Source organism: Aethalodelphis obliquidens, unplaced genomic scaffold (assembly GCF_003676395.1).
Source record: "Aethalodelphis obliquidens isolate GAN/ISIS:26980383/991018 unplaced genomic scaffold, ASM367639v1 scaffold86, whole genome shotgun sequence".
Lineage (NCBI taxonomy): Eukaryota > Metazoa > Chordata > Mammalia > Artiodactyla > Delphinidae > Aethalodelphis > Aethalodelphis obliquidens.
Window position 1 is genome coordinate 108,086 of NW_020838030.1, and position 24,694 is coordinate 132,779.

General features: G+C 61.3%; 1 protein-coding gene across 4 annotated transcripts in view; it reads right to left on the reverse strand.

The window, feature by feature from the left end:
- IQSEC1 (IQ motif and Sec7 domain ArfGEF 1) overlaps positions 1 to 24,694 on the reverse strand; it is a 112,759-nt gene that overhangs the window by 25,686 nt on the left and 62,379 nt on the right. For all 4 annotated transcript variants that reach the window (XM_027093956.1, XM_027093958.1, XM_027093957.1 and 1 more), the window contains exons 2-3: positions 16,617 to 16,908; positions 10,720 to 11,966 (exon numbers count right to left, since the gene is read on the reverse strand). In XM_027093956.1, the coding sequence (XP_026949757.1) occupies positions 10,720 to 11,966; positions 16,617 to 16,908 (1,539 nt within the window). The remainder of the gene's footprint in view (positions 1 to 10,719; positions 11,967 to 16,616; positions 16,909 to 24,694) is intronic.

Below are 24,694 nucleotides of genomic sequence, written 5' to 3' on the forward strand. Positions count from 1 at the left end.
CAGCGGCCCCCGCAGGACCCCAGCCCATATCTGACCGCCCCCCACTTCCACAGTAGCCCACAGATGTATTTTCTTCAGCCCACACGACGTTAACAGAAAGAATTCCAGTTGGTCGCCAATGTTTAGAAACCGGGAGCTTGGACACAGAACCCGGATTTCCGGCTTCTCTTGAGAAGACAGCGAGGCAGTCCCTGGCCTGGATCCCATGTGAAAGTGACTGGAGAGCCCCCTCTCGGGCGCCCTTGTCACCCACCCGGGCCAGCCTGGCCCACCGAAGCCCTGACACCATGCCTGGTCCAGCCCAGCCTCATCCTGCCGCCCTGGGGTGGCTGCTCCCCTCTCCGCCCCAGCTGCTCCTGCCTGTGTTCACAGGCCAATGGCATGCAGCCTCACAGCTGCCAGGCCCACCCTCAGGGCCCACAGCCTTGTGGGAGGGGCAGGCTGCGCAGGGGCCATAGGATGAGGACTCCCCGCGGCGTAAGTGCCGCATGCCGACTCTGTGCCGGGCGGCACTCCGGATGACAGCGGCGAGCATGGCTGGCCTCGAACGCCCGGCACGACAGATGCCACCGCCCAGTCTGAAGGGCAAAGTGGCCGAGCGAGGGTGGGAGGGGTTCTGGCAGGGGAGGCAGAGGCCTTCTCTGAGCAGGTGACACAGTGACAAGAGTGCTCAAGGAGCTTTTTGGTGGAGGCAATGGCGAATGCGAAGGCCCTGAGGTGGGAGTGGGTTTTGTAGGATCGAGGCCATGAGGCTGCTCCAGGGCTCAGAGTAGGGCCCTGGGGGAGGGGCAGCGGGGTGGACAGGCCGCAGGGGCATCTGGCTCTCCTCTGAGTGGCATGAGAAGCCTGGCATGCTCTGATCAGGGCAGTGGAGGGACCTGGGTCCCCGTTTAAGAAGCCGCCTCTGGCTGTTCTACGGGAGCCCAGGTAGGAGACCCTCGCAGGCACCCCAGCACTGGTGCAGGAGTGGGGGAGGAGTGGCGGGCTCAGGACACCGTCTGGGGGCAGCGATCACAATATATGCTAGTGAACCCGCGTGTGAGCCCGAGGGATCCAGCTCTCAGCCCGAGGCCAACGGGGCAGGAGCCGCATCCACCTGGCACCCTTCACAAGATGCTGCAGGAGAGGAATGTGGACTGACCGGGCCACGACCAGAGACGAGGGGCTCCCAGCAAACTGAGAGGAAAGGTGCTGCGGCTGGAGGTACAGGCGGGGGTTCGGGCAGGGGCTCCAGGCTGGGGATGCGCGCGGCCGGCAAGAGGAGTGATCTCCCTGACCGTGGAGAGCCAGCACTGATGTGAGTCCCTGGCCCGCAGGATCTTGCTGGCCCCCAGCTGCCCCACGTGTACTCCGTGGGCCCTGCTGGGCAGGGGTCCTGGGTCCACTGGCCCCTCACAGGGCTCCGTGCTGACCGGAGCAGCCCAGGTGTCCTGCGTGGGTAAGTCACACACTCGGTCTGCTGCTCACCCACAGCCCTGCCCACCGCCCTGGGGCAGCGAGGGGCACTGGACGGGCTCGGGCCGAGGCAGGAGGGTAGGAGGCACGTCCTGTGGGGCTCCGAGATCCCCCAGAGCACCCAGGGGACGCCATGGAAAGGAGCCTCTGCCTGCCTTGTCCCTGAGACACTTGATGAGCGCAGCAGGCCTGGCCAACACGCAGCGGACGCGGCGAGTGAACAGAGAAGTGCACCCGGCTGTGACAGAGCCCACCCGACCTGGCAGACGGGCTCGCCGCCACCCCCAGCAGTGGCTCCCCCTTCCCTGCCTGCAAGCTTGAACGGGGCTCCAGGCCCTCGGGACTGAAGAAGCGCAGCCTGGGGCCCTGCTGACTGTGCACCCTCAGGGGCCAGCGGGGGCCCGGCCCACACAGCGCATGTCCGGCCAGAGAAACAGAATGTGCTGTGTCTGGGGCTGGGGCCGACGTGGCTCTGGGAAGGGCTGCTTTGGCCCGTGTTCCCAGGACTCTGCCCTAGAACCTTCAGGGCCTCCCAAGTCTGCAGGACAAGTTCCGGCCCCTCGCCCCTCATCCACTTCTCCATTCACCCCAGGCATCCATCCAGCGCCTGCTCTGGGTGGGTGTGGCACCAGCACACCTGTGGTCTAGACAAAGTCCCTGTCCTTGAACACACATCCTCACTGGAGCGCGATGAACTCCCAGGAGAGACACTCACAGGCATGGCTCAGATCCCAGCTCCGCTCTCTGGCTGGGTGACCTAGGGCAAGTTACTTAACCTCCCTGTGCCTCAGTCTCCCCACCTGGGTAGTGGGGACAGTGACAGTGCACACAGCAGAGTCACTGTGCAGATTAAATGAGTTAATGCCTCTAAGCCCTTGGAAAACATGCCGGGTTTACGGCTGTTTAAGAAAAGGGCCAGCACTAGGGCAGAGCTAAACCAAGGGGCAGCCGTGGCGACCACAGGAGGCCTGGACTTCAGACGGGTGGGGGGAGAAGGCGCGGCCCAGAAAGGCCTCCTCGGGAAGGCGGCATTGAACCTGGAGCCAGGAAGAAGGTCCCTGGGGGCGGGAACGACCAACGCGAAAGCCTTACTGGACACGTAACAAAACGGGGCACACCAAGGGGGGAAAGTGGTGCGGGGGTGGTGGTGGGATGAATTGGGAGAGTGGGATTGACATGTATACACTAATATGTATAAAATGGATAACTAACAAGAACCTGCTGTATAAAAAAATAAAATTCAAACAAAAAAACGGGGCACAGAAAGGCGGAGTAGCTGTGCACCAGGCTGTCCAGCGAGGGAGAGCCAGGTTCTTACCCCTTTGCTCGTAGAAGCCCGTAAAGTTCCACTCTATGCTCCCAGCCCGGGACTGCAAATCTGCTCTGCCCACCTCTGCGCAGCCAGCTCTCCCCATCTCTCCGGGTTCCCCTGACGACTCCTTCTCTAGCTTTCTGACCTCCACCCTCCAGGACCAGCATCAACGAGGTGCAGAGGCGACATTTTCACCATCTACACCTGACGCGCTTCTGCATCCCGGGCCCCCGGGCCTCTGCCCCTCACCCCCACTGCCCGTCCGCTGGGTCTGCGAGCAGCCTCTGCTGTCCCCAGGTCCAGCTTTTCTCGTCGACTGTGCCAGGTGAGCACGTGCAGACCACAGTGGTGCTGCCCTCCTCGCACCTCTGTCCTCGAGCCTGAGCCCGGGGCTCTCGGGAGGCGGTTACTACGAGGCCGGGCTCTGCACCTAAGGACCACCCACCTGCCGGAACCCCTCTCCTCCCAGCAGGGTCTGCAGGGGCCACAACGGCTCCTCCTGTCGCTTTCCCTTGCTATAGCAGCTGAAGAGACATGGACGTGGGCATCTGCCCGGCACCCTGTTGGCCTCTGGATTTCCCACACCCGCCTCGAGCTCCGCCCCCTGATTCCACGGGCTGCCCGTACTCCGGTCAGAGTGCTGCACCCCGCTGACCACGGCGAGCGGTTCAGAGGGCGCCGGCGGGAGCCTCTCTTCCTGCAGGGCTGCCATGAGGCTGGACCACGAGCCCGGACTACTGGCTGCCCTCCTGCCCTGAGGGCGCGATGGTGGGGCACGGCCAAGAGATGCCCAGTGGCTTTTCAGGTACACGAACCAGTAAGGCCCCTCTGCTTGAACCAGTTTGATCAGATGCCCATCATTTCCAATGAAGAAGGGCCTGAGGCACACAGAGACCAGCACGGGGTCTGCAGACACCGGCAGCGCCCGAGGATGCCCCGAGGCTGGAGGCCGAGCCATCCCCGTGCTGTTCTCACTGGCCGCAGGGGCGAGGGATGGATTCACCAAGTTCAGCACCCAGAGGCCCTGCGCCCAGATGTGCCCTTCAACTCCGTAATCTAGGCTCGAACCCCTCCAATATCCTGCAGAGAAGCGGCCACCTCCCATCGGCTCGCACACCTGCACGGCCAGCAAGCCCGTCGCCTCCCCACACTGCCTATTTTATCCAGCTCTGATTTTCACAAAGTTCTTTCTGATATTAGAAACCCAAGCTGAACGTGGCTGCCGGGGTCTTTTTCGCACTTATCCCAGAGACAAGGTGGAAGAATTACCCTCTGGCCCTCATGCACTATTGGTGTAAACGTAAACTGGTACAGCCACTGTGGAAAACAGTATGTAAGTTCCTTAAAAAACGAAAATAGAGCTACTATATGATCCAGCAATCCCACTCCTGGGCATATCCAGACAAAACTGTAATTCGAAAAGATACATGCACCCCTATGTTTGTAGCAGCACTATTTACAATAGCCAACACGTGGAAACAACCTAAATGTCCATGGACAGAGGAGTGGATAAAGAAGATGTGGTACAGATATATACAACGGGATGTCAGCCATAAAAAAGAATGAAACATTGCCATTTGCAGACCTAGAGCTGATCATACTTCGTGAAGTCAGTCAGACACAGAAAGAAAAATAGTACATGATATCACTTATACGAGGAACCTAGGGAGCTCCCCGCTGGTCCAGTGGTTAGGACTCCGTGGTTCCACTGCAGGGGGGCCCGTGTTCGATCTCTGGTCGGGGAACTTAAGATCCTGCAAGCCGTGCAGCGTGGCCAAAAATAAATAAATAAGTGGAACCTAAAAAATCATACAAATGAATCTATATACAGAACAGAAACAAACTCACAGACATACCGTAGAAAACAAACTCATGGTTACTGGGGGAGGAGAGGGGGGAGGGAGGGACAAATGAGGAGTATAGGATTAGTGGATACTGGGAGTTCCCTGGCAGTCTAGTGGTTAGGACTCAGCGTTCTCACTGCCATGGCCCCAGGTTCAATCCCTGGTCGGGGGACTAAGATCCTTCAAGCCATGCAATGAGGCAAAAAAAAAAAAAAGAAAAAAAAAAAGAAAAGGATTAATGGATACAAACTGCTATCCATAAAATAGACAAGCAACAAGGATTTACTGTAAAGCCCAGAGAATTATATTCAATATCTTGTAACAGCCTATAATGGAATATAATCTGAAAAAAACAACCCCAACTAAATCACTTTTCTGTATACCAGCACAATATTATAAATCATCTACACTTCAGTTTAGAAAAAAGAGAAGGAACTGGCATGGCTGGAACACCCGTGGGGCCTGCCCCGCACTGCCTCCCTCCCTGAGGCCCTCGGCACCAGCCAGCCCAGACCCGCGACAGCACTCTGAGGGTGGTGTGGGCCGGAGGAGTGGCTCACATCAAGGGGAATAGGACCCTGATCTGCAAAGACCCAACTCAGAGTGCTCGTAAGAGAGCCACAGTCACTTAAACCGTCAGCACGTCCAGCACCAGCAGACGGCCCGGCACAGCCAGCACTTCTGGTTCTGCAGCCTCGAGCCAGCGCCTGGGGTCCCGCGGCCGGGCTCCCAGCAGCCACGCCTCCCAGGCCACCGTGAGAACTTGGCAAGATGCTGCACACGAACTGCTCGGCACCAGCTGGCAACTTAACACGCATCTACGCAGGCTGGCTGTCACCACTGTCCTCTTCACTGGTCACAACAAACGTGACGCCCAAGGCGCACGGAATCGGGAGCCCAACACGGGCTTTGCCGCTTACTGGGAGGCTGGCCGATCCCCGAGCCCCGTGGATGTTGGAAGGATGGAACCTCGGAGCACCCCAGCCTCACGGCAGGGCTCTCTGCAGCAGCTCCAGCGGGCAGTGGCCGGAGGAGCAGGCAGGTGGCGGCCCGGTGCTGGGCGGAGAAGACCTGCCTCCAAACCAAACGCAGGCCCTGGGCAGGGAGGGACCTCGGAGGCCAGGTGAGCAGCTCCCTGCCCGTCAGGACTCCCGGCACACCAAGTAGTCTCCAAGGCCCGACTTACATGCTCCTCAGACAAGAGGCCCTCAGTCCCTTCCGACGGCACCATTTCATCAGGGGCGGCTCTGGGGAGGAGGACACTCGTCCAGAGCGGGGAGAGGGCTGGCCTGGCCCATGGTCACCTGGGCCCGCGCCCGAGGGCGAGAGGGAAGGGCGTGAAGGAGCGGAGGAGGATGAGGTGAGGGGCACAGGAGCAGGGCCCTCCGTGGGCAAGCAGGTGACAGGCCCGGTGAGGTCCCGCTGGGTGCCCCTCCGGGCTGTGGGGTGCGGACCCCAGCTCCCACCGCTGTGGCGGACACCGCAAATATGAGGCTCCGCCCCCTGGACTCTCAGTGCACACGCGAGGCCCAGTGAGCGGGCGGGGCCACGGAGGCCATGCTCCAGGCCGCAGTCCCTGCACTGGGCTTTACGAGGGTGTGTTCAGGGGCCAGGCGGCGGTGGCGTGAATCCCAGTCTGGCCATCCACCGACCGTGGGACCTCGGGCAAGCTACCTCTGGGCACCTCAGCTCACCCAAACTGTAAAGCGGACTAGTGACGGTCCCCTCCCTACGGTCTCCCGTGAGCACGGTGGGCTCGTACAACAGCACCGGGCACGTGTCAGTGCACGCGGACATCAGCCACTCCCGTGCTCCATGCTGCTCTGTCCGCTAAGCCACCTCCTGGGTCCTCTAAGGCCCGAGCCCCAGGCCCCCTGCACTGGCTCCGGACGCAGGAGCCCTGCGGACCACAACAGCTGCCACCCGCTGCACCCTGGACAGCGGCTCCTGGTTTCACGGTCTCTAACCCTCATTACGCCCTGTGGGGGCAGGAACCTCATGGCCAGTTTCTGGGCGCAGCCAGCAAGGCTCAGGGTACACGGAGGTGCCGAGTCCCTGCAGCGGATACGCTGAACTGGGGCTGAAACCCTCCTGCCTCGGCTCCCGGCCCCGGCCCGGTGCCCAGCGCTGCGAGCCGGACGTGCAGTCCTGGAGCCTGGGAGGCCATCTGGATGCCAGGCAGACTGCGGCAGCCTCCTCTGTGGCCCCGGGGACAGCCCCTCCCCACCACCCTGTTTCATTTCTTGGGTTTCATTTGTTTTCCCTCTCTCCTCCCCAGCCGGCTACTCACCCACTTTGGGTCCAGCGCTCAGGCCCTCCACATACCCCCTGGAGGGGGCGGGTGTCTGTGCTGGAAAGCTCCCTCCCGGGAGTGGGTGGGACCTGAGAACTGTTTGAAAGGCAGCCTGGGTGTGGGCCTGGGTAGGGGCTGGGGAGGGAGGGAAATGGTGGGGGGAGAGGAGACCCACAGGGAGAGCGTGCAGAACAGAGGTGGGCAGTGGACAGGTGGGGGTGAGAGAAGGGTGCCAGGAAGGGAAAGGACAGAGGCGCTAAGGTCCGGCCCCCCAGGGAGGGGCCCCGGCCTCGGGCAGCAGGCTGCTCAGTGTGCGTCCTCGCCCAGCGGCTCCAGGGCCTGCTCAGGGGCATCCGGCTCCCAGCTTCGCTAGCCCCGCACAGGGCCTGGCCCTCTATCTACTTGGGTCGGACCGCCAGCCCTTTCTGGGCCTGGTGAGACTCGGGAGATGGCCGGTGGCCACAGTGCTGTGGTTGCGCCTTCAATCCTCCAAACAACCCCCTAGGTGGACAACCAAGGCCGAGGAGGAGAAGACTGAGGACGGCCAGAGCTTGTAGCCGCACGACCTCCCAACACCTGCCCCGCACGCCACTCGGAGGAGCCAGCCTGCCACCCGCCCCTCTCTGCATGCGAGACCCGCGTCATCCAACGGCGGGCTCTGCAGCTGGGGGACCATCCTGGACCCGCACTGCCAGGGACGCAGCCACCAAGCACGTGTGGCCGGTGACCGCCTGCACTGCGGCTTGCCACCAGGGGAGCTGGACGGACTGTGGTTACCTTCAATCTGAACTTAAACACCATCTGTGGCTGGACCTCACCTCTGTCCCTCGACTTGTAAAGGGGCGAGGTCCCCCAAGCTCAAGGGGCTCCAGTGCAAAGTCCACCAGGAGTTTTCATGGTCTTAACGAGCTGACTCTGCAATCCATGTGGAAGAGTAACTACCAACAAGGGCCAAGACCACTTTTTAAAAGAACAAAAGAGTGGTTTCTGTTCTAATACAAAAACATATAAAACTGAAAGTCTGATGTTGGCAAAGGAACACACAGAGCCTCTACCCACTAGCATGGAGCATCGCAGGGTCTTTATTCTGTTCAGGGCTGAGTCCAGGCCCCCTACACAGGGCCTGGCATGCAGCAGGTGTTCAATAAATATGTGCCAAGTGAACGAAAGGATCCAAGCACAGGCCCTGTTCACGTAGGAATTAGATGGGATTTCAAGTCAACAGAGAAAGGACAGACTCCTCAGTACACCGTCTGCAGACAACCAGCTAATTTACAAAGAACTATAAAAACTACACCCCTCACCTTGTACCGTTCTCCAAACCAAACGCCAGGTTAAAGTCCTAAAGGATATAAAACAAAACTAAGAAAGTCCTGAAGAAAATATTTTAAAACTATATTATGACCTGGGGCGGAGCCTTTTAAAATGAAACATAAAAAAAACAAAGTAATAAACAAAGAGAACACTGATGAATTGACTACATATGTATAAATATTGAATCATTATGTTGTATGCCTGAAACTATGTTACATGTCAATTCCACCTCGATAAAAAAAATGCAAAAAAAATTAGTAACTTCTGACCAACAAAGCATACACAAAGTTAAAAGATATATAATTAAAACCCACTGAAACTGTACACTTTATAAAGGTGAATTTTATGGTCTGTGAATCCTATTTCAGAAGTTTAAAAAAAAAAAAAGGCAGCCAGTGACAGGAAGAAAATATTTGTAATTACAAAGGATTAGTATCCACAATATATAAAGAACCACTTATAAATCAAAATGAGAAATAACAGAAAAATGGGCAAAAAAATAGGAACAGGCATTTTGTAGAAGAAAAAACCCAAATGGCCGAAAGACACACATACGGATGCTGCATCTTAGAAGCAGGCAGAGAAATCCAAATTGAAACAATAGAGACACTATTTCTACGCTTTGATTGGGGTGGGAGACAAGGCTGAGTGCTGTCCACCGTGTGAGGAAACGGGCCCTCCAGGTCCAGCTTCAGGCTCTACTTCAATGGACAACACGCCCACGTGAGCCCCAAACATCGCCTCCTCCAGCTATCCCCTTCCCCAGAGACTCGGGAGCGTGTGGGAGGGGCAGGTCCACGGTCACTGTCACGTGGTTGGTGACTGTGAAAACATGGGAGCGAGTGGCCAGACCACCCTGGACAGCCGCACGTGGACCCCACGTAGCAGCACACAGACCAGGTGGCCCGTGGCACCAATGGGAATGGCCTCCAACAGCAAACCGCGTGGCAGCATCACAGGGGGGCAGTGTGTGTGGCCTGGGCCCAGGTAACGTCAACAGGGGCCACCGGGACAGCAGAGAGGCTCGGGCCCAGCTCGCCACACGTCTGGCGCTGCTGAGCATCCTATACACCCGCTCATCTCCAACTCACACTCCGCGAGGTGGACACTATTGGGCTCAGCGCCACCATGCAGATGAAGCCGCCGTGGTAGAGACCGAGCTGCCCAGGGACACAGACAGGAAGTGCAAGGACCGGGGTCTGCACCCAGGCGGCCTGGCCTGGAGCTGCGCTCTGGACCACACATGCACAGAAACCCTAGCTTGAAGGCTTTCAACTTCTACGCAGAGTGGAGAGCGTATTCATGCGTTACAGGTGTAATTAAAAACTAACAGAGCCAGAAAGAACCTACAGAGACCAAGGCTGCTCGGGTGAGGGATGCAACTTTTTCTGGCCTCCACCCGTCCACCCAGCTGGGACTCCCACGTCAGGACACAACGTCTGCCAGGGACGAGGGAACCCTGGGCACTGGGGGAGCCCCCAGGTCATCCCAGCCTCCCCCATGAGGGTCCGAGATGATCCGGGAACTGGCTGTGCCTGGAAGCAGGTGGGGGCAGGCTTTCGGGACCGACCTCAGGATGGGCTTGGCAGCTCACGACCTCCCCGTTCAGCGCGCTGTTCTGGCCACGGACTGCGTGGCAGTGGGACTGGTCCTCACACGCAGATGGAGTCTCAGGAGAGCACCCCTGGCAGATGTGACGGGTCCAAGACTCTTAGTCCTTAGCTGATCGAGGACCAATGACGCCCAGCCCCTAGTGGCTCCTGTGGGACTGCACAGTTCCCCCATACCCGCCCTTCAGGACAGGTCTCTCTGAGTCCCCCAGCCGGCCTGCCAGTTGCACCAGGGATGGCTCAGAAGTGCCCCCCAAGACTCTCCACCCCCGTCTAGCAGAGGAAGTGGGGAGCAGGGAAGCACAGTGTACAGGTGTCAGTAGCCACCAAGCAGGCTGGCCACATCCCCTCCACGTCCCCCTCCCCGGAGGAGCCAGTGCCAGGCCGGCGTCTGGTGACCCCAAATCCAGAGGCCCTGTGGATGGAAGTGAGGAGAAATCCGAGGTTTAACAACCAGAGCCGCCAGTGTCTTCTCCGAGGGACTGCTCAGCCCGCCTGCCCTTCCACTTGCTATTTTCAGCTGTGCTAAGAATAGTGAGCTTTGAATACCAGCCTCCTGCCCCAGACCTGCTCTCAAGGCTGCCCCGACGGCGCCTTGCCAGAATGTGGCGTGGCGGCCATGCCACGGACCCAACGTACAATCTCCCAGAGGGCGTAGGGCCTACCAGTGCCCTGCTCCCGGGTGCGGGCCCGAGTCCAGGCTGCACGGACACGGGCACGGACCTGCACCCGGCCCGCCCCTGCTCAAAGACCCCCGTGCCCACACCACCCAGGGCCAGACGCTGGGGCCAGCGCGGTACAGCAGGCGCCGCACCACGCACCCCCCCACACCGGCCCCCACCCCGGAGCCGCCCCTCATCCCGCCCGGGCCGCCAGCGGCCGGGGACTCACTTGTTGAAGAGGTTGAGGCCGATGCGGTAGTGCCGCCGGCGGATGACGTCGTTGCTGAAGGTGGGCGAGTCCCAGCTGTTGCGGGTCTCCTTGTGGTAGGTCTGCTTGCTGAGTGTCTGCTCGCGCAGGCTGTCGCGGGATGAAGACTCGGAACTGCAGTTGATGGTGTCGTTGGAGTTGGACGTGCTGTTCAGGCTGTCGTTGTCCCCATCCGAGTAGTCCGACTCGGACTTGCTCTGCCTGTTGGCCGAGCCATTGATGGCCAGGTGGCCATCCAGGGGCCTGGGCGCCCGGGCCCGTGGCTCCGGCTCCTCCCGGGGGAGGCCCCTGGGGGGCCCATGGGGGCCGTGCTTGGGGCTGCCCTGCGGCCCGCCCAGGCCGCGCTCGTAGGCGCTCTGCCTCTTAAGCGAGCTGCGGTCCGAGCGGTCGCTGAGGTCCACGGAGCTGTCGCTGGGCGGCTCGATGGTGAGCAGCGGGAGGTGCTCCCCCCGCAGCCGCGGCTCCTGTGGCCCCAGCGAGGGCGTGCTCCGGCAACTGGTGTCCGTGTCCCCCTTGTCGTCCTTGTGGGCCAGGGCCCAGTAGTCCTGGGCAGCACCCCCGGGCCGCAGCCGCAGGTCCGACTCGGCGCTGGACGGCCGGCGGCCCGCCTGCATCGGGGGCAGGGGTGGCGACAGCTCCTCCTCGTCGATGTACAGGGTGACGTCGCTGTACGAGGCGGTCATCTCGTCCAGCTGGCGATGCTCGGCGCCATGCAGGGCCGGCGAGGGCTCGGCGTCCCGGGTCCGCCCCACGTCGGGCGCGGGGGCCCCCTCGGTGTGCAGGCTGCGGCAGTTGAGCGCATCGTCAATGGACTCCGCCAGCGACTTCACCTGCCGTGAGAAGGCGTCCTCCAGCTCCGTGATGGCATCTGCGAAGTCGCCGGCCGGGGCAGGGGCCTGGAGGGCAGGCGGCGGGCCCAGGTCTCTGCACTCGGCCGGCACCAGGGCCTCCAGCGGGGCACCCTTGTCGGTCACTGAGACCTGCTTGCCCTCGAAGTAGGAGCTGTGCACCTTCTCCGGCCCCTCGAAGGAGAACTGCATCCTCATGTTGGACAGCACGATGCGGCGCGACATGCGGTTCTCGGACATGGAGCTGCGCAGCCGCTCAAAGTTCTTGTTCATCTGGTACTGGCGGAAGGCTGTCTGGATGGTGCGGGCCGCATGGCGGGTCACGAGGCGGCCCCCATACTTCCGTTCTAGCATCTCCACCTGCGGGGGAAGGAGAGGAGCGTGAGGACGGCCCAGGAGGCCCAGCGCATCCCAGGGGTCAGACCCAGTTAAAGCAAGTGTTCCCTGCAGGACTTCTCAGAACCTTTAAATGGTGGTGGTTTCCCGAAGTTCTCTGGCCACAGTAGCCTTTGGCCCTGGTGTACCTGGGGCATGCAGTTGAATGAGACTTGGAGGTGGTGGAAGAGGTCAGGCAGCCCCTCCAGAGAGAGGAAGCTTGCGGCAGGTGCAGGTTAAGAGACTGGCCCGAGGGGCTTCGTTGGCGGTCCAGTGGTTAAGAATCCGCCTCCCAACGCAGGGGACGTGGGTTCGATTCCTGGTCAGGGAACTAAGATCCCACACGCCGCAGGGCAACGAAGCCCATGCGCTGCAACTACTGAGCCCGCACGCCACAACTAGAGAGAAGCCCGCGCGCTGCTACGAGGAGCCTGTGCGCTGCAGCAGAGGATCCCGCACACCGCAAGGAAGATCCCACGTAACGCAACTAAGACCCGATGCAACCAAAAAAAATAAATGAAGAAAAGCGGGAGACGGGCCCGAGACCCGAGCAGGCCCTGGGTGCTGAGCACTGGCCGCAGGCCTCCAGCCCCGCTTCCGCCTGCGGCACCGCCCGAGGGCCTGGGTCTAGTCCTGGCCCTGCCCTTGGCAGTGGAGTGACTCTGAGAAGCCTTGGACCCTGCGGTTGCTCAGTCCCATCAGACGGACCTCGCAGGGCAGCGGTGGGCACAGGTGAGACAGGCCCTCGGCACATGCCAGCTGGGGGCTGAGGAGGTACAGGACCCTCAGCTGCACTCCTGGGAGGTGTAGACAGTTTGTGGGGGGCCCCAAGTCCCCTCCGTGGCAGATGGGGAAACTGAGGCCCAGAAAAGAGGCCCAGCACACCCCTGGAGGCCTCCAGACGCAGAGCAGGCTCTGTGAGCCTGGCGATGGGGCCGGGCTGCAGGCAGGCAGGGGTGCTGGGACTCCCGTGTGCCACGTGCGCCTGTGAAGTCCTAGGCTCATGCTGGCCGAGGACTCCGGACAGCCCCCAAGGGCCGCTCCCCGTGCCTGCTTCCCGAGTGAGGCCAGAACCCGCTCTTCAGAACCCGGGAAAGCCCAGGATAGGGAGCTGGCTGGTTGGCCAAGCCGAGCCCTTGGGTGCTGGGCAGAGTGGCCCCTGATGTGGGTGGAAAGGCCTCGGGTCCCTGGGAGTGAGGCGTGCTCACATCCCGAGGGGGCAGAGCACCGCTGTCTGCTCCATGCAGGCGCCACGCCCACACCGGTGGCAGAGGGACAAGGTCCCCACCCTCAAGAGGCCAAGGCCGTCCAGAACAGAGGCACACGCGTCACTGAGCAAACCCCAGGCCATGGCTGAGTGGGGCAGACGGCTGCTCAGAGCCGCCTGAGGGTGGGCCGGAAGGGGGAGGGGGGCTCCGTGCCTCACTCAGGACTCAGGGTGGGTCCTGGTCTCCCTGAGGGATGCCAGCTCCCCCCCCCAGCCCCGCCCGCGACACAGACGTGCAGCTCTCCGGGGCCCACAGGAGGGGGAGCGGCAGGCAGGGCAGAGCGGCCCCTCGCACGAGAGGAGTTGGGGGGCGGGGTGAGGATCAAAATGACTTTTCAAAGCCCGGCCCTGGAGTCAGCCAGGGCGGGTCTGTTTTTCCTCTCGCCCTGAAGTTACTGAACGGCATCCAGAGAGATGACCTCACTTCCGCATCTGTGAGCAGCGCCTGTTTTCTGGGTTTGGAGTGGAGCTCTGAAAGCCCACGGCGCCGGCAGAAGGCCCACGGCTGAGCTCTGGGAAGCCCTCTCCTCTCCGCCCTCCAAGGCCTGGGCTCCGGGCCCCTCGTGTGGGGAGGAAGAGGGGCACCGCACAGCTCAGAGTGCGCTCCACGGCTCCTTGTCGCCTTCTGACTCTGGATCTCGCGACCCCAGGGGCGACACTCCTGGCCTGAGACCGTTCCCCAAGTCTGGGTCGGGACAGGAGGGACTTTGGGAAGGCAGACGTGGGCTCTGTGCTACATCGGCAAAGTCCCCTCAGCCTCTCCTCCCGGCCTCCCCCCAGGGGACACAGACCCAGGTCCGCTCCTACTCAGCTCCCGGGCCCACCGTGGCCACTCATTCTTCCTTCCGGGCCAGAACCAACCCAAGGCCCAGTCTGAACGCTAACTGGGGGTGCAGGGCAGGGACCCCAACCTGTCTGTGCTCGCCTGCTGGGCATCACCCTCACCTGACACAGCGTCTGGTCTGCAGAGGGACCCCAGGAAGTCCCCCGCCCCCTGCAGAGGGGGGCAGAGGCTCTGACAAGTGAGGGGACGAGGAGCTGAGAGGCTCACCTCACCCTCCCACAAAGTTGAAGTGCTACCCTTGCCAACTCAGGCCTCCTGCTCAGACAGGAAACTGCCAGGAGGTGCGGAGGCTGAGGGCCACTAAAATGGGGCTCTGCGTCACCCAGACTCTACCCCCTCGTGGAACCGGGCACCCTACCTTCATCTGGAAACTCCTGGGTCATCTGTCCTGTTCCTATTTTCACCTTGACTGCCAGGAGGCTCAGCAGAGAGTCGAATGCTCGGTGGCCCTCAGCATCACCTCCCCACCCCTCCCCTCTTCCCGGCCATCCTTTCCGCCAAGTGGTTCTGCCTCTGGCCTTCGTGCCTGCTGTTACCTCTTCCTGGAAGACCCCGTCCTCAAACACCCAGTTCTGATACCACCTTGGAGAGGTCCCCCGCACCTCATCCAAGCTGTCTCCTCCCACAGGTGCTCAGCTTCTCTCCCCTCTTTCTTCATCCCCGGAGTTTGTATCATGCTCTGGAATTAACCTGTGTCTTTACTGTTAACCTGTCTCTGGACCACAGCGTCTGCTTGAGGGCTGGGGCTGCACTCTGTTCCCTGGTGACTCCCCGGCGCCCAGCATGGGGTCTGGCACATGGTGGGCATCAGGCTAATGTGCGAGGGATGAAAATGAACAGCTGTGGCCACATTAAGCCTGCAGGAAGCATATGATTACCTCCACAGGCCTCTCTGAAGTTTTAACCTTTCCCACTTCTATTTTAATGGTCCTGCTGCAGACGTGTGTTACTATAAACTGTTTTTGATCCACTTTGGCTATGGGTGAAACTGATAATGGAACAGAGGCCCCTGCCGTGGACCTGGCCACGAGGCCAAGCGCCACGAGGCCAAGCGCCACGAGGCCAAGCGCCACGGGGCCAAGCGCCACGGGGCCAAGCGCCACGAGGCCAAGCGCCACGAGGCCAAGCGCCACGGGGCCAAGCGCCACGAGGCCAAGCGCCACGAGGCCAGGGGTCTGTTTGCTCCCCAGTATTTGCCTGACGGGGATCATCTGCTTCAGGCTTTGGCCACTTGCGGGCCCCACCCCCTGTCACTCCCAACTCACGGGCAGACAGATGAAGACCAGGGCAGGTAGGCAGGGCTGTCCACGGTCACAGGGCAGCGCCAAGAACAGGGAGAGGGGGCCGGTACGGACTGTGTCGGGGGAAGACCCGCCCTGGGCAGTACCCACACACCGCACCGCTCCCCGCAGAAGTCTGGGGCTACACCAGGCCCGGACCTCTGCTCTGTAAGAGACAAACAGTTAGACTGGAGAGCAAACAGAGGGTCCAGGCCAGGGTAGGTGTGGGAGGTGAGAGGGCAGGGCGACTTCTGCAGCCTGGCGTCTGAGGGGCTGCCGGGCAGGTCCTGCAGCCAGGCCGGGGCAGAGGCAGCCACCCGGGCTCACAAGGAGACTGCGCACAGCTCAGGGCACAGGAGCTGGGGACAGCGACAGGCAGGCCGGCCCCGCACGCCGGCAGCCTGGGGGTGCTCCTGAAGCCTGGAGCTTCCTGTCAGAGCTTCACACAAGAATTCTTAGTACAGTGCCTACTACGTGCCTGCACTCTGAGGGGCTGGGAGTGAGAAGCCTCTGTCCCCTCATGAGCTCTCACTCCCTCTGCCCCCCACCTGCCACCCAACCGGGACCCCTCCCCTCTCTCCCATCAACCTAAGAGGCCAAGCGAGCAGGTCATGCATGCCCGTCGCTCTGTACACACGTGCCAGCCCCACAGTGGGTCTGGGCCAAGGCTCCGGGGAGGAAGGGCAACCTGCAAGGAGGCGATTTCCCCCAGGACACGGGGCTGTACACTGAGGGGTGGAATGAACAGCCTGGCCTCACTGGCTGGGGATGGGCTCGCTGTTCGGTTCAGAGCACGTGCTCTTTCTGTGAACTGACCGTCCCCTCCCCGAGGGCCCCTCCTGCAGACCTCCCAAGGTTCAGCTCTCTCCTGGATCCCAGGACCTCAACGGCCGCCACGGAACCCAAGCACACTGGTGGCACCAGGTCCTGACACCCAGCGTGGGCCCCAGAGCCCAGAGAGGAGGGCTGTGAACCAGGCAGAGGCCGAGGCTGGACAGGAACGTCCCACATCGGCTCCTTCCCTCGGAACCCTCCGCGTTTTGGGAGGAGCCAGCCCAGGCTGAGGCAGAGGCCACGTCCGCGGGGAGCAGCCCCTGCCTGGGCGCGGCCGTGGAGCACACAGGGTCCCCCGCGGCCCTGGGCGGCCCCAGCAAAGGGCCGCGTCGTCCGAGGCCGCGCAGGCACCGCAGCCTCCCCCAACCCCCAGCGCCTCTTCCCCGTGGCCCGCGTGGCTGGCTGCCTACCTGCTTGTCCTGCAGGTCGGAGGAGAGCTCATAGCTCTCGGAGAGGGACCGTGAGCGCTTGATAGCCTCCTCCTCGGCCTGCTTGCGCAGGATGGAGGTCGAGTGCTGCAGCTTGGGCCTCCGCGTGCGCTGCTGCCCGGGCGGCCCCGCATACAGCCCATAGGCGCCGCCTGGCGTGTGCTCGGAGTGGTCCGGGCCCAGGCCGGAGCCGGGCGCCGAGGGGCCCTGGTGGTAGGCGGAGGGGCTGTCCAGCGACGTGCCAGTCTCGCTGCTGGGGGCCTCGCCCTCGACACTGCAGAGAGAGGACGGGCCTCTGGTGAGCGGGAAACCAGAGTCCAGGGCCCCGCAGGCATCCCCCCACCCTCCTACAGGTGGTCCCCAGGGGCGGCGGAGGCCGAGGGCCGTGACCCTCGCCTCCCCTTGCGGTGATTCCACTTTCTCTGTACAGCTCGCCCCTCCTCACAGCCAACACCCCTCCCTGAAGGACTCTGTTCACTGTGCGTCTCCCACGGGAAGGTCGGCTCCGTGGGTCCACTGACGAACCCAGGACCTCAAGCGGGCCCGGCCCAGAGCAGGTGCCTAGTGACATTCACTGACAGACACTGGGTCCCGTCCCCTCCACTCCCTCACTCCCACTGCCTGGTTTAAGTAAACCACTCTTTTTTTAAAAAAAAAAAAAAACAATAATTAACAAAACAAGTCTTCACTGCATACCTATAGGAGAGTCACGCATTGTGCTGGTGTTTGTTATGGGCTGAACTGGTCCCTCCCCACCAACATTTTCATACTTCAAGCCCTAACAGCCAGCACCTCAGAATGTGTCTGCATTTGGAGATTGTCTTTAAGGAGGTAACTGAGTTAAAATGAGGTCCTGAGGGTCCTAATCAAACTGACTGGTGTCCCCGAAGGCGAGATTAGCCCTCCAGAGGACAGATTATTAACCCCTTTTCCAGGTGAGGAGACTGAGGCCCACACAGCACAGGCCTTGTCCGAGGTTGCACAGGTAGAACGTAGGTGAGTTGGGATTAAAGCCCAACACTGGGGGCTCCCCTCCACCCCACCGCCCTCGTCCCAGGCCTGTGCAGATCCCTCAATCTTCCAAGTGCCTGGTGGGGGGACAGAGGGGTGGCTTACTCGTCCCGAACTCATGACCTTAGAAGACTTGGGACACAGAGAGAAGAGAGAAACGTGCAACCGAGTTTCTGGCAGCTTCTGGCGGCCTCTCCCGAGGCGCCCTGCCACCCCCCGGTCCATCGGATCCCTGGGGCCAGGGTGGGGTCCCTCTGGAAGTGGCCCAGAGGAGGGAAGGGCTCACAGACCCCGTGAGCTACAGTCGTCCTCCAGAGTCCCGCCTTCAGAACAGTGGGAACGCCCTGCCTTCAGCAGCCTCTGTGCCCGGCCCACCTGCCCAGCTCCGCCCCCACTGTCCCCACGGGTCCCAGGGCCTGCAGAGCCAACTGCCCAGCGTGAAACATGCCTCCTGCGGAGGGGGCATGGGCACGCAGGCCCTGGAGCCAGCACACCCCAGCCCACCTGGCTGTAAAGCCCAGCACATGCTGCCCGGCAGGCCGTCTAAGAAGAGTGCAGGCCTTCCGCTCTGGCCCGCGGGGACAGACAGCGGGTCTCCTGCAGCAGAGGACATCCCAGCCGGTGCCCAGGAGCTGGGGTGTGATGAGGGTCCTTCCACGGGGAAGAGTCCTGGGTGCCTGGCCTCAATGTGGCTGTGAGTCAAGGGCTCACGCTCATCGCAAGGCCTGGCCCCTGTCCGTGACCCAGGTGGGCCGCCTTCGGTGCCTCAGGCCCACCACCACTTGAGACCCTCCTTGGCCACGCGTGGTCACCCGGCAGCAGCTTCCTCGGGGCCTCGTGGGCCTGTGTGGGCTGGTGGACGGGGACAGGGACGGGCAGCACTGCAGACTCTCCCGTTCTCCTGATAAGGCCCACCACCCAGGACGGACAGCTGGAGGGGAGAGTGAAGGAGCCCACGGGCCCCAGAGGCGATGGACGCCCCGGAGGCCGGCCTGCGCCACGCCTCCCCTGCAAGCACTTCTGTCAGAGCCCCTTCTGTCTTTCCCAGCAAGAGGGTGACAGCAAACAGAACCGTGTCCTTGAGGAGAAGCAGCCGGGGCTCAGCTTGCCAGGATTTTAAATCGCCTCTGAGCCCTGAGTCTGCAGAGGCCACGGAGACAGGGCGGGTTCCGTGCAGGTCCGAGCGGAAAGTCCCTCCGTGCCTCACGGGCCCCTCCTGCTGGGGGCCTGGACTCTCCCCCAGCGCCCGACACCCCCCGACAAAGGGGGTGTCCACCCTCACAGGGAAGGGGCTTGGCCCCTTACCCCTACCCCGCCCGCGCTCACCTGATCACGGAGCGACGTGAACAGGTGTCAACAGGTGAAAGGCCGTCCCCCTATCCCCCCTCAGTGGGCCGGGCTGGGCCGGTGTGGGGCAGAGGGAGCTGAGGAAGGACAGGCAGGGGACTGCCCCTGACCCACGGCCATGCTCTGCCCTGCGGAGGGGCCAGGCCTGGCCGCCCGCCTGAGCTCATGGACAGGACATCTGTGTGGAGTCCCTCCGTGTGGAGGCTGGGCCCCAGCAGGAGGGGCACACTCGGGATCGGATGGGGATGGAGGTGCTTGGGGGGATGCAAGGGCTTTCTGGGGCTGTGCCAGCCCGGGGTTCCTGCTCTGCCCATGACCTGGCTCCCGACCGTCTCAAGCCAGCAGGTTTCAGAAGGTGCCTGGCGGAGAGGGCCAGGCCTCCTTCCAGGCCAAGAGAAGGGGCTGACAGTCACCTGCAGCCTCTCCCCTGTGAGCCCGACCTTTGAAACACCCCTGCCTGCCCACTTGTCAGCAGGTGTTCCAGGCCACCGCCACCGCGGCTCCCGGGATTATCACTCACGCCCCCGCCTCTCTTCTCCCCACGGCAGTCAGAGCAATCCTGACCAGACGGGAGCCACATCGAGGGCCTCCCTGCTCCCCGTCCCACTGGGAAGACACCGTCCTCCTTGCAGTGCCCTTCAGGCCTGACCTCGGCTGACTGCACGCCGGTCCCTCTTCCGCCTGCTCGTTCTATTCCAGCCTCACTGGCTTCCTTCCTCCCTTCTCCAAGGGGCCAGGCAGGCCTCAGGGCCTTTGCCCTGGCTGTTCCGTCTGCCTGGAACGCCGTTCCCCGGATCTCAGCACGCACCACACCTTCACCTCCCTTGGGTCTTTACTCAGTGCCACCTTCCAATGAGGCCCCCACTACTCGCCCAAGTTAAAACCACACAGCCCTCTCCCCAGCACCCCTAGTCCCACACTCAGTGGTCTGCCCACCAGCACGCTGTATAGTGTGATGTATTCTTCCTGTCTTTCCTTTGCCGGCTGCCCCCCACATCAGTATCGGAGCCCTGTGAGGACGTGGGTCATTTTTCTGCGTTGCTGGCTGACGCTCCCCAAATGCTGACACATGTGCCAGACTAACGGGGCCCAGCGACACCTGCTGAGTGAGTGCAGGCACTTCCCAGGCCAGCCACCTGCCGGTCCCAGAATGTGGCTTCTTACATCACCCCCGCCGGTACATCCCACCTGCCCCAAACCTAACCGGTGACGGTCGCCCATCACCATGCAGTGACGGAGCCAGAGTCCCGAGCGGAGTCACCAAGTTAGTCCCTCCCCGACGGCCAAACCCCGCTTGGGGACAGATGGAATGGGGCCTCACCCCATTCCATCTGTCACCAAGTCCTGCCGAATCTACGTGAATGGGGTCCCTTGAGCTGTGCAATGTGGCAGCCCTTGCACGCCCCAAATCCAAACTTCAAACCATCCCGATAAGAAATGGCCAGGCCATCCTACTGCAACCAGTATGACTCACTGTCCTCCAAGAAATGAGTGGACAAAAGCGAGCAGAGCACGTAGTGTAAGAACCCATCTTGAGCCAGAGAACATCACTCCTTCATGGTCCCGAACACAAGCGACATAATATTAGACACCGAGAGAGTCTCCTTAACCAGAGCCAAACCCCTGGTGAACACAAGGACAACATCTGACGTGAAACGCCTGCTGATGACAAGCACGGGCAGCAACAGATGCTCTCAGGACACGCTGCTCTAAATATTTCAGGGCAGCAGCTAGACCTGGTCATTGACCTTCAGTCCTGCAGATGCTTGACCTGAACCCATGGAGACGTTTACCCACATCCTGGAGCTCAGGGCTCGAAGCCCCTCTGTCCTGGTTAGCACTCGCCTCTGCCCCCAGCTCCTTCCTGGGGGAGAAGGGTCTGTCCCCTGAGCAGAAGAGGCACCCCACAGCAGGATGCCCACTGCAGGCTGCCCCAGGGACACAGATCTCTGGCCCGGCTCCCAGCCTGCCCTGCACGCCTCTTCCTCACCACCGCGCTCGACGGACGGGAGCTCCACCTCTCGCCACCCAGGTCCTCCTTCTCTCTTGGGGAAGCTTCTCCCAAAGCCTTTGTCCATCAGCCAGGACCGGACACCCCCGAGTCGGTCCTCAGCTGCACATTGGAATTCGTGATCACGCACAGACTCCCGGGCCATGTGTAAATCTAGGAATGGGCAGGCGCCTTCCCAAGTCCCTGCCATTCCCTGACAGTTTAGAGTTTCTGGGACATTCCATGACAGTTAAGGCTGGTGCCAGCACTCTGAGAAAACGCTCCTGATCCAGCAATCCCTTTTCTGGAGATCCATGCGAAGGAAATAAGACCAATACGCAAAGAGGCGAGTACAAGGAATTCCACCGCAGTGTTGTTTCTAATTATAAAAACTTGGAAATAATCTAAATGCCTGTCAACAAGGGATTGATTTAAATTAATTATATATCAATATACTGGAAACAACGTCAAGATGGGGGAGGGTTTAGCTTGATGGCTGTTCTTATGAAAAAGACTGGGGGACCTTTTTGGCTGACCTGAGTTTAATACAAGCCGAGAAGCCAGCCACTAACAAGAACGAGTAAAAAGCCAGAAGCAGACCCAGCCCTACCGTCCATGACAGGTATCGGATCACAGCGGAAGACCGTCTGAGCCCCAGATGGGTTCTCAAGCCTGGGCGCTTTTGCTCCCACCTTCTCCCGCCAGCCCAGGACAGACATCACTAATCCATCACAGACTCCCTTCTGCACGGCTGCCAGCACGGCGCACCACAGACCACGATGGACGCCAGCTGGGGTGAGAGAGGCCCCGTCTGCCAACCCCAATTACAGCACAAGGCGACCTCCCACCAAGGGCTGAGACCGTGTAGCCAGGAGAGCAGCGGCCAGAGGGGATATGAAGTCTGCGGTCAAGCCTCTGACGGGCTGATAGGCAGAGGACAGAGCAGATCCTGCTGCAGACAGAACTGTGGCCTGCATCGCCCTGCTCGAGAAAAAAATGCTCTCATGTGGTCAGGGCTGCTCTGGAGGTGATGAGCTCCCCGTCACCGGAGGTGTGCAAGCTGCGGCAGGTCAGACACCTGTCAGAGGTGTGGCTGAAGGACTCCTGCACTGGCTAGAAGCCGCCATCCATCTGCACCCCGCTGCCCTTCACCTGCATTTCTTGGCCTCTGAGGCCACACCCAGGTATCAGCTCAAGTCCCACTTCCTCTACAAGGCCACCCCCGCCTGCTGCGGCCCCCGCTCCCGCACTCCTGGTCACCATGGAGATCACCTGGGCGAGTGTGTGTGGGGTCCATCCACCCCACTGGGAGTTCTGCTCTGTGAGGGCTCAGTCCCTGAAAGCCTCAGCCTCTGGCAAAGACCGCGACCCGAGACTGGCTCCTTCCCGAGAGGCCAAGCTCCGCACATGCACAACGGGGCCCCGAGGCTACAGAGCAGGAGGGGGCTGTATGTGTAGGGGAGCTGCACACAGAGGCGGCCACAGTGGCCCGGCCCTACCCACACCAGCCTGGGGACGCCGAGCTCTGCGTCGCCGAGTTACCCCAGGCTCCTCCTCCCCTTCTCCAGTTTTCCAAACATGTCTTCTTGCACTAGAGGCTGGTCTGTGTTATGTTTACGTGGGGAAATGGCTGGATCACAGCGCCCGGAGCTTCCGACAGCCCTGGGATGACGGAAACCACATAAGAACAGAGGACACATTTGAAGCCTCTCCGCCTCCTCTCTGCCAAGTGAGGGGCTGGACGGGCTCCTGGCCGCCGCCTCCTAGCCAGACGTCTGGGCTGGAATTCTGGCTCCACTGCTCACCAGCTGTGTGACCACAGGCAGGAATCCTTCCATGCCTCAGTTTCCTTTCCTGTAAAATGGGGGCGATTAGAGAGCCAACTCCACATGCCTGCTGTGAGGCTTTACAGAGTCGGTACAGGAAAAGTCCTTAAAAGTTGCTCGGCTCATAAAAGCGCTTTCTGATTGCTGTCTCCAGTTATTCTCTGACTGACAGGGCCTTACCTGCACGTGCCAGCAGTTAGAAGGGTCACCTACCCTGCCTGCTATAGGGCCCCTCCTTCTGCGGACACCCCCTGCAGCACTGAGCCACGGAGGCGGGTGAGGGGCTCCCAGGGGAAGGCAGGAGGGTCCTAGAAAGGGGCCCAGGCCCCACAGCCGAGACGCCACATCCTGACTCTAGCTGGGGAGAGTCAGGGCAGGGGCCCTCGGCCTCTTGAGCCACGGATGTCTAATTATGGCCTGTGAGGTCATGAATGACTTTTCTTAAGAAAGATGTTAGAGGAGGCTCGGGGCAGAAGCAGGAACCCACTGCTCACCCCCAACACTGATGATGCTGATGACAGAAATAATACTAACGTCTGCATAGTCAGTGGTGTTCTAAGCTGTACGTGAAGCTCATTTAGTCCTCTTGACCGCCCAACACACCCCATAGGCACAGAGAGGTTGGGCCCATCCTGAGGTCACACAGCTCACGAGTGAAATCAGAACCCAGGTAGCCTGGCGTCAGAGCCGACAGACGTATGCCCTGTGCTTCTATGACTTCTGAGTGACACACACACACACACACACACACACACACACACGTTTGGGTTATACAGCAGCAACTCTCCTCTGTAAACCTGCTGGGTACAGGAGCTGTGTTGGGTGTTTAACCTACGTGGCCTGTAACCCAACCACCATCCCTGGGGACCGAGGCGGTGGGGGTGGGTGGGTGCTAGGCCACTGTCCCTTCTGTAGATGAGGAACGTGGGGCTGGTGGAGCTGAGTCACTGGGCCAAGGTCACCCATGCAGGGGACCTGACCCCAGGCGGGTGCACCTGCCAGCTGGCGGCCCAGAGAAAGCGTGTGCGGTTGACATGCCGGGGGCAGAGCTGGGGTTCAGGGCCTGGGGGTCTCGGAGTCGTGCATGGTCATGAGATAAGCCAGCCCGGGCTGCATGGTGCCAGCTGTGGTCACATGGCATGGAAAAGCCACCCTCTTCCGAGAGGGCCGGCGCCACACAGAGGAAGAGCGATCTGCAGGCCTGCCCGTGGTTAGACGTCCAGGGCTCTGTTCAGGGTTTCTGATTTCCAGAAAGGGAGTCCAGGCCAGAGACAACTGACGCGCGGCCTCGCAAGCTCCCCCTGGGCTCCTGTGACTCTGCTGCCTAGGCCACGTTAACAGGTGTGTCGCCCAGAACGCGGAGGGGACGGTCTTGCTCTGCGCTAGCTTCTGGGGGAGGAACGCAGGCAGACCAGGGCACGGTCTGGAGGGGAGGGGAAGGGGGCAAGGAACTGGTGGCCGTGTCCTCCATCCTGGGGCAACAAGGGCAGGCAGGTCTCAGGGGCCACAGGCAGTGTGAAGGCAGCCCGGAGGCTTCGGGAGGTGAGGCGTTTAGCAGTTCAGCTACTGGGGAAGGGCTGCCTCGGGGCAGTGCAGGCTTTCCATCAGGGTCTGGAAAACCAGTCTTCAGGGACTGCTGTGGCTTGGGGTGGGTCGTCACCCACATACACCCACCCAGCGTGCCACGTGGGAGCCCTGGCACAAGCTAAGTGCATGTATTTAATCCCTGCCGTGGCCCTGTGGAGAAGGCACGGCTCTCCCCCCTCCGCTGACGGGAAAATGGAGATTCAGGGTTCAGGGCTCGCCCAAGGACGCAGAGCTTGAAGCAGAGTCAGGATGCAAGAGCAGGTCATTCTCCCAGTCTTTCCCACTGACACATGCCTGGC